This window comes from Dendropsophus ebraccatus, chromosome 9 (genome assembly GCF_027789765.1).
Source record: "Dendropsophus ebraccatus isolate aDenEbr1 chromosome 9, aDenEbr1.pat, whole genome shotgun sequence".
Taxonomy (NCBI): Eukaryota; Metazoa; Chordata; class Amphibia; order Anura; family Hylidae; genus Dendropsophus; species Dendropsophus ebraccatus.
In genome coordinates this window covers 32,189,396-32,202,887 of record NC_091462.1, presented here as the reverse complement: position 1 = coordinate 32,202,887, position 13,492 = coordinate 32,189,396, and the positions used below count along the sequence as shown (strand labels likewise).

Here is a 13,492-nt window from a genome sequence, read left to right as displayed (position 1 = left end):
ACTGTCACTTGACACATTTCCCACGAACAAAGGACACTTTACTTTGATCAGTAGAGTTGAGCGGAACTGAAGTCTGATAAGCCACTGGTATTCAGATGCAGTACTAAGAGGTTGGCTGCAGCCCTAAGGAGTCCAGGAAAATATAGATACAGTCTATGGCTGAATCCATGTTTTCCTGCACTCCCTAGGGCTTCATCCAACTTCTCTAGCCACCAGAAATCAAATGCCAACTGATAGGACTCGAGCATGCTAATCTCTATTGATCAGTATTCCTTAACCAGTAGGTGTAGAGTTAGGGCCCTATTACACGGGACGATTATTGTGCAAAAAATTGTTATATAGTTCGAATTTAAACGATAATCATTCTGTGTAAATTGCAGGCAATGATCGGAAAATCGTTCTTATGTTGTTGATCATTGATTTAGATCTGAACCTAAAATCATTCACTGTAATTCCACATTCGTTCGCTCAAGTTCCGCATTTGTTCACTGATCGTTCAGTGTAATTGCACATTGTTCTGCTAGGATCAGAAGGAATAAACGATCATAGTAACGATCGCAATAACGACCATTGTTCTGTGTAATATGGTGAAACGATTTCAGCGTACTGATAAACAATCTCATATGCGATTGTTTAACGTTAGTCGTTAAAAATCGCCACTGGCAGTTAACAGTAGTGCAAAGACAATGTAATCATTATACCTATCAATTCACATATGTGAAGTTTCTTCTGAGCTACACAATGTTGTGGACCTCAGCTTTGTTGCTCCTCTTTAGCACTGATTTTCAGTGAAATCCATGTACACTCTATAAACCCCATGTAACTCCATCATGTTGTTCTTTATATTAAAGGAGTGTTCTGATCCTATATTTTTAGCACTCATACCTAGGAAGGATAATAAAGCACCTACTGACCTGAGCACTGCTGCATTAAAACATCATAGTAGCGCTTAAGTGCATACATGGGCTTCCACCCTCTCTGTCTGATATACAAGATACAGGAAAGAGTGTCCTCCCTGTGGTCGTGTCACACATATTGGACATGGGATGGTAACCCAATCTGTGTACTGATCACTGTGGACAGAGAGAGGACTGAGAGCCTATGTAGGGACCTGAGCACTGCTAAATCTTTTACTGTTGTATGTAGTCATTGTATTTAGTCATTTCTAAATCACATCCACTTTTGGGAATTGGGAAGAAAGCCTGTGCCGGGTGACAGCTTTTTAGTAAATTAAGGCACTCCATGGAAGATAGCAGTAAGAAATAACTCTAGATAAAATTCTGTATATTTATTGATTCCCTTTAACTCTTACGGAGGTTGTCTGGGAAAATGTTAACTTTTACCCTATCGAGGTAGGGGAAAAGTAAGAGTTTCCGGGGGGGGGGGGGGGGGGGGGGGGGGGGGGCTGACCTCTATACCTCCTGCCGATCTCAGTATCAGGCCCCTGCTTTCTTTGTTATGAATGGAGTCACAGGTACGACACATGACCCGCTGCTCTATTCGTTTCTATGGAGTCGTTGGAGAGAGCCAAGTGAGACGGAAGAGGCTCTTTTCGGCAGCTCCATAGGAATGAATAGAGCAGCGGGTCATACCTGTGACTCCATTCATAACAAAGAAGCCAGGCGGCAATATAGAGATCAGCAAGGAGTATGGAGGTTGGACCCCCACCTCCCCGGACAATCTCTGTTAAGACAAACCAGCCAGGTGATAAAACTTTTTTAACCATATCATCACTATGTGAAACTGCAAGTCAAAATCTTTCACAATCAGAATCCACACCGTGTGTTTGGTCTAATATTGCCAGTAATTTAAGGGAATTTTGTGGGAAATGTGTCAAGTGACAGTGGACTGGGTATTGGGTAAATAAGAGACCTGTCTATCATGGAAGTTTTGATGCCTGGACTGTGTGTAAAGACAGTAGCCTGAACTTATTGTGTTCGGGTTTTTTCTTATTGCAATCCATAAGGATAATAGAGCAGTGTATGCAATCTCCTGGGTTGTTGTTCAGCAATTTTCCAATTTCACTTACAATTGTAAATCTGCCCCAAACAGTCTGGTAAAGGGGAAAGAAAAAAAAGGTTGTTTTAGGGGTCAAGATGTAAAGTGGGTAAATGTTATTCTCCAACCTGCATACTTGTTATGGACTTGTCATATCTCCTTTACGAGAACTGTTCGGGTACATAGAGGTAAAGATGGAACCTGCACCACCACATTGATGGAGCTGCCATTCCTTTGTGCCAGTAAAGTATTCTGTGAGGCCGTCTGCTTGTCAGGATATCAATTATACAATGAATGATTCTGCCACCTCTGCACCTTTGGAGCTGGAACTTTTCATAAGGGCTGATGGCTGAAAAATGTCACCTTTCTTCCTAATCGCTTATTCCCTAGCAGAGAATCACAAAGCCTCTGACAAAAACAAGAAGCATTGATTTTTCGCGTGTAATCGTTATTTAGTATAAAAACTAAGGAGCGCATTGAAAGTAAAAAAGAAAAAACGGCAATGACTGCGGGGACACGGGCCAGTTATTGTTCCTGCCTTAAAGTGTACCGGTCATTTTAAAACTTTTGACATGTCACTGAGGCAGCTGCAGCTGCTCTTCTCACGCGGAGTTTAAAAAAAAACAAGTCGGGCTTCATAGTAGCCCATTATAAGGCTGATGCACTGCAGCGCATCTTCTCCCCGCTCTATCTCCCAATTGGTACAGGTCTGAACAATCAAACCCGGACCAATCAAAACTTTTGACATGTCAAAAGATTTTTTTTTTTTTTATTTGAGAGGTACACTTTAAAGCAATGCTCCGGCAAATTTTTTTCTTTCAAATCAACTGGAGTCAAAGTGGGTCTATTAAAAAATCTCCAGTCTTCAATTAATTATCCGTTGCTGTATGTCCTGCAGGAAGTGGTGTATTCTTTCCAGTCTGACACGGTGCTCTCTGCTGCCACTTCTGTCTATGTCAGGAACTGCTCAGAGCCGTAGCAAAAGCCCATAGAAAACCACTCCTGCTCTCCAGGCTGGAAAGAATACACCACCTCTGGCCGGACATACAGCAGCTGATAAAAACTGAAATAGTTGATCTGGGAAAAAAAAATGCTGGAGTATCCCTTTAAATAATAATAATAAAAAAAAAATCTAAAAATTCTTACTTTTTGGTGGGCTCCAGACTCTCTCCAAGTGTCTCGGTCCTCAGCACTGAGTCTAACAGAGACTGCGACCAGGGCTTGTGTGTACAGAAGGGAGTAAAGGACTTTCACTATGCAGGTGAAGTGCTCTGCAAAAGAAATAAACAGCATAATGAAAAAGGTCAATACATGAAACCCTTCTTGAGATGTTCAAGATTATTTTTTAAGAGAGCAATGTAGAAGTGGTGCTCAAGTCTCTGGTTCCTCAGCTTAAGGCCCCGTTCCCACTGAGCAAAACTAGCGGAATTGTGCGCCGCGGAAAGCCGTTAGCCTCCCGCTCATAATGGGAACATGTTCATTCTTCAGCGCGGTAAGAGCATGAGCGTGCGCCTCCCATAGACTCCCATTATGAGGGAGGCTAACGGCTTTCCACGGCGGACAATTCCACTGCGGAATTCCGCTAGTTTTGCTCAGTGGGAACGGGGCCTTACAGTGCTGAAGAAGAAGCAGCTAGTACATGACCACATTAGAAGGAGGGGGGGTAACCTTGCGTTCTGCATGTACCACATCCGCAGCGGATCTCACACTGCAAGTTCCCCAGCAAAATCCGCTGCAGTATGCGGTACAGGTTATTCCCTATGGCCTCTGCATTGAAAATCCCCTGCGAGAATGCAGCCCCTCTGCTTTATTAACTAACTGTCTACCATGCTTTTGAATAAGCTAATACATTACCTGCCTGCGCTCCAGCTTGCTTCTGCGGCTCCCGAGTCACTGACAGAGCTCAGCCAATCAGCGCGTTGACGTGTGGAGGGACAGCGCACTGATTACCTGAGCCCAGTCAGTGACCCGGGACCCGCAGAAGCAAGCCAGAGCGCAGGCAGGTAATGTATTAGCTTATTCAAACACCTGGAAGACAATTAGTTAATAAGGCAGAGGGGCTGGATTCTTAAAATCTGCTGCAAAAATGTAGAGGCCATAGGCGATAACTGTACTGCACACTGCAGTGGAATTCAGTGCGGAACTTGCAGCATGAAATCTGTCATGGATGCAGTACGTGTGAACGCACCCTCAGGGTGGGTTCACACAACGGATCCGCAGCGGATTTCTCGCTGCGGATCCATGCCCAGTACACTCTATGGGCAGACAAACTCGTAGCAGGGATGCACATCCTGCTGCGAATTTGTCAGCAGCTCGCCCCGTTAACCCCCCATCGCCGGAGCCTATACATCACCTGCTCCCCGCTCCAGATTGCTTTGGGGATCCCGGTGCCCTCACGTCCCACTCAGCCAATCAGTGCGCTGCGGCGAGGCAGCGCACTGATTGGCAGAGCGAGACGTCCCGGGAGCCCCCGAAGCTAGCCAAAGCGGGGACCAGGTGATGTATAGGCTCCGGCAGCGGGGGGTTAACGGGGCGGGCTGCTGACAAACTAGCAGCGAGATGTCCATCCTGCTACAAGTTTGTCTGCCCATAAGAGTGCACTGGGCAGGGATCCGCAGCGAGAAATCCAATGCGGATGCGTTACATGTGAACCCACCCTTAAAGGGTTTGCCCAGGATTTCAAACAGACCTGCTTATTTTCAAAAACAGGCACCACTCTTGCCCTCAGTTTATGTGTGGTATTACAATTTCGATTCAATTTAAATGAATTTAGGCAAGTTGTAATACCACACACGACCTGAGGATAGGTGATGCGGTGTTTGAACCAAAAACAGCAGGTAGACGACCCCATTAGAAGAGGAATAACCTTTAAAGGGTTTTCCAGGATTTGAAAAAACATAACTGCTTTTGTTCAGAAAACCACACCACTCTGGCCCTTAGTTTACGCGTGGTATTACAGTTCAATTCACTTTAAGTGAAGGGAGCAAAGTCATAATACCAAATACGACCCAAGGACAAGTGTGGCGCTGTTTTTGGAAAGAAGTAGCTGTGTTTTTCCCCCTCCTAATCCTGCAATGCAATACTGCCCCTAAATGCTGTAGTTAATTTATCCTACCCATCTGAAATAGTGGAACTGTCAGCACCAAAGGGTGACATCCCACAACCTGATATCAGTGTTATAGGTGAATGCAAGTATAGGCACCCAATATAGTATTCAGCAGCATCTCTGCGTCAGGAACCTGGTACTATAGCATTAATCCTCATGCGCACAAACATATTACATCTCTGTAGTACAGACGTAATAGAGCCCCCCCGCCAGCCGCTGCCCCTGTAACCCATCGGTGTTCATTGAAGGAGTCTGTCTCCTTCCTGGGAGCAATTTCAATGGCTGGCTTTCCTTCAGCCTTTATTTGGCCGCCTGAACAGAACAGTTTTATTATTGCCTTCAGCCGGCCAATCAATCAGAAGACTTATACAACAGCTTTAAAGTAGACTTTATTGAATACTGCAGTTCTGGCAAGTGGACTTGGCATTTTATTTACTGGAAAAAGACACGAACAAGCAGGAATGGCTGACGCTAAAGGCTGCAAATGATGAAATAATTCTTCAAGCAGATTGACACTAACAGACGGATAATAAAAGAAGTACCCATTCTTATTTACCAGACTATCTAAAGGCAGATGTGAATGTTAATACAGTATTATACAAACATGCCTGGCTGACAGTGACGGAAATGTGGCACCTTGTATCAGGGCGCAGGATCTGAAGCCGCTCATCTCTCCCTAGGACGCACAATCAATCACATATAAAGCCAATGTCTTTTATTTTGACAATCAATTTTACTTTACATGTTATCACTGACGTGGAGTATGTCTGTACGCACGCAGCATTTATTGGATGAAAAGCAAAGAACAACATAGCTCAAATATGCTGCCACCGAGAACGTCTGCCCCTAATATGATGATGAAGTCTATTTACAAACAGCTGACATAGTCAGAACATACAGGGGATTATGAAAAATAAGAATCCCCCATTCTCCTCTCTTTTTGAAGGGTGTGTATACTTACTGGGCAACCCCCCCCCCCCCCCCCTTCTCCTCCTCCCAACACACACAAACACACATTTCCTGTCTGCATAGAACACCAGGGGAGAGAAACATGGTAAGGCCAGGTGCTTTTGGGACAGGTAAGTATACCTTTGTGTTATGTTCCCTGCACCCAGGCAACATAGATAAAAATGCTCGCACGACCCCATTAAAGTGTCACTGTAGTTTACATTTTTTTTTTGCAGAAATCAATAGTACAGGCAATTTTAAGAAAGTTTGTAATTGGGCTTATTAGCCGAAAAATTTATTTTTATCATGAAAAAGCGGTTTGAAGCTCTCCCCCCCCCCCCCCCCCCCCCGTCCGTCCGTCTTTAATGATCTCTAAAGAGAAGGGAGGGGTGGAGGGAGACAACAAGACAACAAAGTGTTAATTTACAGCTACATCACCGGGCTAGTCCTTCTGAAGTCAGCACTGACCCCTCTGACCTCTGAATAGCAGCTTTCATACAGCTCCCACTGTGTAATCCTTTGTTCTCTGCTGGTGACTAATCTCCCTCCTCTCCCCTCCCCTCTCCATAGGTTACACAGGGCCCGACTGATGTAAACTAGTCGAGATTTCCTGATAATGAGCAGCGGATAAGAGAGAGGAGGGAGGGGGGACCTGGGGAAAGTCTTTTTGACACTATGTGCGCCATGCGCGGTCTTCTTTTTCCTGAATGCAGATAATGGCATATTCATACTTGTGTTGGTTGGGGGCAGCCTTCCCCGCCGGTGGTGCTGGCTGGGACTTTGGGGGGGCACTTTGGGTTTGGTCCTGTGACATGGGGGTTGCAGGGCCATTCCATGGCCTCCCTTCCCTGCATATGCACGCTTTGCGGGGGTGGCGGTCGCTGACCAACGCGGTGTGGATTTAGCGTAGGGAACCGTGTGAACCAGGAGACCTGCACGTTAGTACACGGGGCAATATGGCTGGATCAATTCATATTCCAACATCCTGAAGTTGGTTTTTTAAAATAGGCTTAGCAGCATTAGTATCAGCCGTAGGTGTGATGTGCAGCCGCTCCTCTCTCTCCATGTCGGATAATGGCATATTTGCCTAATAACCCCAAATGCAAAGTTTCTTAAAATCACCTGTACTATTGATTTCTGCAAAAGAAATGAAACGACAGTGACACTTTAAGGGTAATTTCACACTAGTTTGTTACAAGCGCATTTTAATGGATGCAAATCCCAGCCTGATAGCTGAAATTATGACCTAAACTGAGAGCTGTCAGTTAGGGTTAATTTACACAGAAAGATTATCTGACAGACTATCTGCCAAAGATTTGAAGCCAAAGCCAGGAATGGATTTGAAAACAGGAGAAATCTCAGACTTTCCTTTATGACCTGATCTCTGTTTATAGTCTGTTTCTGGCTTTGGCAGATCATCTGTCAGATGATCTTTCTGTGTATTATTTAGGGCTTATACCCATAAGAATGCAAAAGTACACATGTAACACACCTATGTGAAATCAGCCAAAAGAGGGCCTTTAGGAATCAGGGGGGGAAAAAAGAAAAAAACTTTCTTACAAAAATAACACCACCCTGTCAACAGGTCACGTGTGGTATTACAATTCAGCTCCTTTCACTTCAATGGAGCCGAGTGCAAAACCCACACCCAATCTGAGGACAAGAGTGGTGATGTTTTGGGAGGAAAGTGGTCATGTTTTTCTAAGCCTGAATAACCCCTTAAGAGGTTGTCCTCATTGGAAAATACTTTTTAGGTAACAGTCAATAGCCTAGAAAAAGCTGGAGAATCTAGCTGTAATGTGCAAGGGAATGTAGCAGCAAGCGTTTTCCAATATCTCTGCAGCGGCAGCACCGCCACCACAAGTCAACATAAGAATTACACAGTTCACAATGAAAGCAATAAACTGTGTGTGAATAATGCCAGAGTAAGAGACTCTCTATATGGCTCCTTTTTGCTCTGGCTAATACATGAAGGCCCTGAATGGAGAATTACTCTCTATTAACTTAGGGTCCATTTACACAGAAAGATTATCTGACAGATTTTTTTGCCAAAGATTTGAAGCCAAAGCCAGAAACAGACTATAAACAGAGATCAGGTCATTAAGGAAAGTCTGAGATTTTTCCTATTTTCAAATCTATTTTTGGCTTTGGCTTCAAATCTTTGGCAGATTATTTGTCAGATAATCTGTGTAAATGGACCCTTACAATACCCTAAATAAGATAAAAAGGGTCTTCTTAAAAAAAAAAAAAAAAAAAAAAAAATTGCATTTATCAACTTGACCTGCATATAGAAAATTTAACTTGGGGAATTATGAGCACACATAAGATCCTCTTCTTCTTGCGTCCATTTTTAACAACCAGTATGGTTACTCTAATAGCATTCATAGGGGATGTCCCCCAGATGTGCCAAATGATCAAGGTAATCAGTGTTATGTTGCTTTGGTATCACTGCAGAAACCAACAACTCTACTATTCAGGAAACTATCACATTGCTTACAGGGACTGTCAGACAACTTTCCTACAAACAGACTCAACCTCACAGGTGTAAAGTACAGTATTACATATACTTCAGTGGTGCTGGGTTACAATATTAGACCTTCCAGGAACAGCACCTCCACATCTGTCCATAGATTAAGGGCCCATGCATCATTCTTTCAGCGGAGAGAGGAGGTGAACGAGAAATCCCATTGAAGCAATAGGACAGGCTGAATTTCAAGCTGAATCCCTGCACGGACTCTGCTTGTAAATTCCTCCTCTTTAAAGGGAAAATCTTTTTCTTTCAAATCAACTGATATCAGAAAGTTATATAGATTTGTAATTTACTTCTAATAACCTCTTAAGGACGGAGCCAATTTTAGTTTTTTCCTACTTGTGTTTAAAAGGCCATAGCACTTGCATTTTTGACAGCTGCATCCGATTACTGAATTAGCGGGCACGTCGATCGGACCATGCCCGCTAATAGCCACGGTCCTGAGCTACACGCGGCACCCGGGATTGCGTCTGTTCAGAGCGGGTTTGCTGCGCGGCCCCGCTCTGAACACCTCTTGCGGACGCATGACGTACCGGTATGTCATGCGTCCTTAAGAGGTTAAAAAAGGCTTCCCATACTTCCCATAGCTGCTGTATGTCCTGCAGGAAATGTTGTTTTATTTTCTGTCAGACACACTGCTCTCTGCTGACATCTCTGGCGGAGACTGTCTCTGTTTTCTATAAATCTCCATAGAAAACCTCTCCTGCGCTCAACAGTTCCTGTCTCGGCCAGAGATGTCAGCAGAGAGCTGTGAGACTGAAAATAAAACAATACTTCCTGCATGACATACAGCAGCTAATAAGTATGGGAAGACTTGAGATTTTTTAATAGAAGTAAATTACCAATCTATATAACTTTCTGATATCAGTTGATTTGAAAGAAAAAGATTTTTGCTGGACAACCCCTTTAACCCAGTGTGCATAAGCCCTAACAGAGAGATTCTATACATCCAGTTTAAATGGGCAGAAAAAGGTTAGTGGTAAGGAGAACCCATGCCCTGTTGGATATGCACTGCACAGAACATGCTTTTTTTTTGCGGGGGGGGGGGGGGGCCCCCAGTTTTACAATGTAGGGCAATGTTCAATTCCTAAGGGGCTTGTTATCCGCCATTATCTCAGTGCTCCCTAATAGGGCAATGTAAGAGAATTAAAGATCACGGTAAGTTCACAGTGACTTGTCTGCTAATAAGTTCACTTCAACATTTTAGTTCATGATGAAACTTAATGGCAAGTGAGAAGCGGCAAAACTGTCAGCCTGGATTTCTGCTGATGTCTAATGTTCCTGGTTTATAAAGGGCTAATTTGCACTTCCATGTGATAAATGTTAACAGTACAGGATAAGAGCCAAAAGGCCGGCTTTACGGAGCCAAACATAGTCCAGGCACGCTCCCACTGCAACTGTGCTGAGTGATAACACAGGCAGTAATTGGAGCTGCTTGCAAAGCAAAAGCCTCAGTAAACCAGACTATTATGAGGGTTTTTTTTTTTATAGAGAAGTTCCATTTTCAGACATAAGTTATTGGGTTAAATCTAAATATCTGTACATTAAAAGGGGTCTGGCAGAAGCCTACCACTCCCACCTTCAACCTCTTAAAGCGTAACTGTCATATTTTTTTTTATTACAGAAATCAGTAGTATAAGCGATTTTAAGAAACTCTGTAATAGGTTTCATTTGAAGCAATATCCCAGCCTCCCCCCCCCCCCCCCCCCCGACTTCTTATATGTGCATTATCAGGCAAACACGTCTTCATTACAGAGAAGCCAGTGAAGACGGGTTCTGCTCTCTCCATTCTATCCTTATGGAGGGGGGAGGGGCCGAGGGAGATGAGGGAGCAGGAAGAGGTGACATGAAGGTCAGCTGTTTGTAGACTGTTTGGGCACCTAAAACGCAGGATTCTGGGGTCAGAAAGGTCAGTGCTTATCTATGAAATTACTGAGAGAAGATTGCAGGGTGTTGTGCTTTGCAAGACTGCTCCATGCTCAGTCACTCCTAACAGCCCCTCCCCTCTCCATAGCCACATAATGGACACAGAAATCCTGCTTCATCTGATGTGAGGGGGGAGGCTGGGAGATTGCTTTTTCAGTACAGAAGGAAACTCTTTTGGTTTATAAAACTTATTACAAAGTTTCTTAAAATCGCTTGAACTGTTGATATTTAATGTTTTAAAAAAAATGGCCCTGAAATGACAGTTACGCTTTAAGGACGGAGCCAATTTTCGTTTTTGCGTTTTCGTTTTTTCCTCCTTGTGTTTAAAAGGCCATAGCACTTGCATTTTTTCACCTAGAAACCCACATGAGCCCTTATTTTTTGCGTTACTAATTGTACTTTGCAATGGCAGACTTACTTTTTGCATAAAATATGCGGCAAAACCAGAAAACAGGTAGTCTAGACAGCTAGACCAGTCTAGACAGGTAGTCTAGCTATCACACTCCTGCCATAGGAGCTCACGTTTTTAAATTAGAACATGGAATAAAGTCTAACATTTTAACAGATTTTTGATTTTCTGGATGTGCTGGATAAACACTCTTTTAATTGCATACTACAAACGGGCTGGCTACCTGGGATCCGTGCACCCCCCCCCCCCCCCCCCCCATCCACAATTACAATACGGGACATCAGACAGGTGAGCTGACACCATCCATGATATTTATAAAAACACCTTTTTTCTTTCACCTTTACAGTAATTTGAAGTCCCCCTGGGGGACTTCTAATACAGCTACACTGATCTCTCATAGAGATCAGTGTAGCTGTATAACACAGCACCGATCCATGAGATCGGCATATGTCCCTAAGAGGTTAAAGTGCAAGTCGTTTTTTGTTGTTTTTTTTCAAGAAATCAATAGTACAGGCAATTTTAAGAAACTTTGTAATTGGGTTTATGAGCCGAAAAATGCATTTTTATCATGAAAAAGCAGTTTGAAGCTGTCCCCCCTGTCTTCATGGTTCTCTTATGGAGAGGGGAGGGGTGGAGGGAGATAAGGCACCAGAACAGGACAACAATGAGTTAATCTACAGCTATATCACTGGGCTATCTCCTCTGAGGTCAGCACTGACCTCTCTGACCTCTGAATAACAGCTTTCACACAGGTCCGCTGTGTAATCATGTGTCATCTGCTCTCTGTTGGTGACTAATCTCCCTCCTCGCTCCTCCTCCCCCCTTCATAGGTTACACAGGGCCTGAATTTCCTGATAATGAGCAGTGAATGAAAGGGGGGGGGACCTGGGGAAAGTCTTTTTGAATGCAGATAATGCCATATTTGCCTAATAAATACAATTACAAAGTTTCTTAAAATCGCACGTACTATTGATTTCTGTGTGGGGGGGGGGGGGGGGGGGGGGGGGGGGGGAACGACAGTTACACTTTAAAGCGTACCTGCCTGGTTCTATTAGCGTAAACTTCAGAGTGGTGTCACTGCTGTTATGGAGCCTCTGATAATCCCCTCCATGGTGCACAGCAAGTTATCATTCTCCCGAAGCCCTTACTGCTATGCTGGTAAGTGCACTAGAATGAACAGGAAGGCACTGTGCTGGGATGATGACTTACACAGTTCACACTACGTATAATTTTATTAAACAACGTCCGTAAGCAGGAGGTTTGCAACCACAACCATTATTTAATGAAATTGTAGATTGCTTTTATTACTATAGAATCCTGGCCGGAGAGTATACACATAGTATACATTCCAGCCAGAATTCCTTGCAGCCACCCTGAAAACTGACATGTCAGTTTTGTGCAGCTGCTATTCATTGAATAGCAGCTGCACAAGACTGACAGAGCAGACAATGTAAAGTGTGGCTCCGGATTCACTTTACATTGTCGGCTATGGTTAATGGAAATGCGGGCACATCCAAATGTGCCCGCATCCCAATTAAAAAGAAATTACGTTTATCCGACCGGTGCTGCAGTACCTCATTGAAACTCATTGACACCGGCCATTCACAGTACGGCCAGTGTCATACATAGATGGCAAGTGAGTGCACTGAGTTTACAAGGTGCTGCGTGAGGGAAAATGAAAAACAAAAGAGCAGCATAACAAAAAAGGAGTTAGAATACACTGACATGCACAAGCTGGGGGGGGGGGGGGGGGCAGCACTGTGTACATACAGTACACAAGGGAGTCCGGAACTTTATCGTTGGTCAGAAACTATAGAGAAGCCTTGATTTACCTTTCAGGGACAGTAACAATCCTTTGGGGGAGAAAAGGCAGGCTCTGCTTGCCTGCACACGATCCAGACACACACATACCACTTGCTGTATTTTGTTGTGGTTGCTCTGTTACTTAAGCCTAAACAAATATTGGGAAAAGGGGATATACTGGTGTTTGAGGCTAACCCAACAACTATTAATCAGAGCACTGGCATAAAGACCTGGATCTGTACACATCACACAGCATAATTATGACAATTCATTTTCATTGCAGGGAACTGCAGAGTTCCTAGCTGCTTTTCTTGTATAAATAAAAAGTTCTACTACAAACATTCCACGGCACAGGGATCACATATGTGTTGTAATAGGAAATACAGACAGATTTCAACAGTGAATCTTCGAGTATCTATATTTATATGTATATAGGAATAGTACTGGCAGTCCTCTGTGCTGTAGGCATGCTATATTAAGCAGAGATCAGGGGGTTCAGGGCGATTCAGGACCTTTGTGCAGCCTCTTCCTTCAAAGACTAGGCAACGTGCTATGAATTTTCCCTATTATCCTTGTAAATCACTTACAAGAAGTATTTAACAGATATACTAAGACCTTGTAGTTCTAACACCTTTATCCATGCACAGAGCTGAGTTCACAAGGGAGAAAGTAAAGCGCTGAAGAAGTCTCCTATTACTCTGCCCTACACTGAAATAGATGGAGCCTGCAGGTAAATGAAGCTAAAAAACACAAAGAGCATTAGTTTTAATCC

At 43.8% G+C, this 13,492-nt stretch overlaps 1 protein-coding gene across 4 annotated transcripts in view; it reads right to left on the bottom strand.

Annotated features, from left to right (window-relative positions):
- Nucleotides 1-13,492, bottom strand: part of UBR3 (ubiquitin protein ligase E3 component n-recognin 3) — a 169,130-nt gene that overhangs the window by 26,565 nt on the left and 129,073 nt on the right. For all 4 annotated transcript variants that reach the window (XM_069982888.1, XM_069982887.1, XM_069982889.1 and 1 more), the window contains one exon: nucleotides 3,145-3,269. In XM_069982888.1, the coding sequence (XP_069838989.1) occupies nucleotides 3,145-3,269 (125 nt within the window). The remainder of the gene's footprint in view (nucleotides 1-3,144; nucleotides 3,270-13,492) is intronic.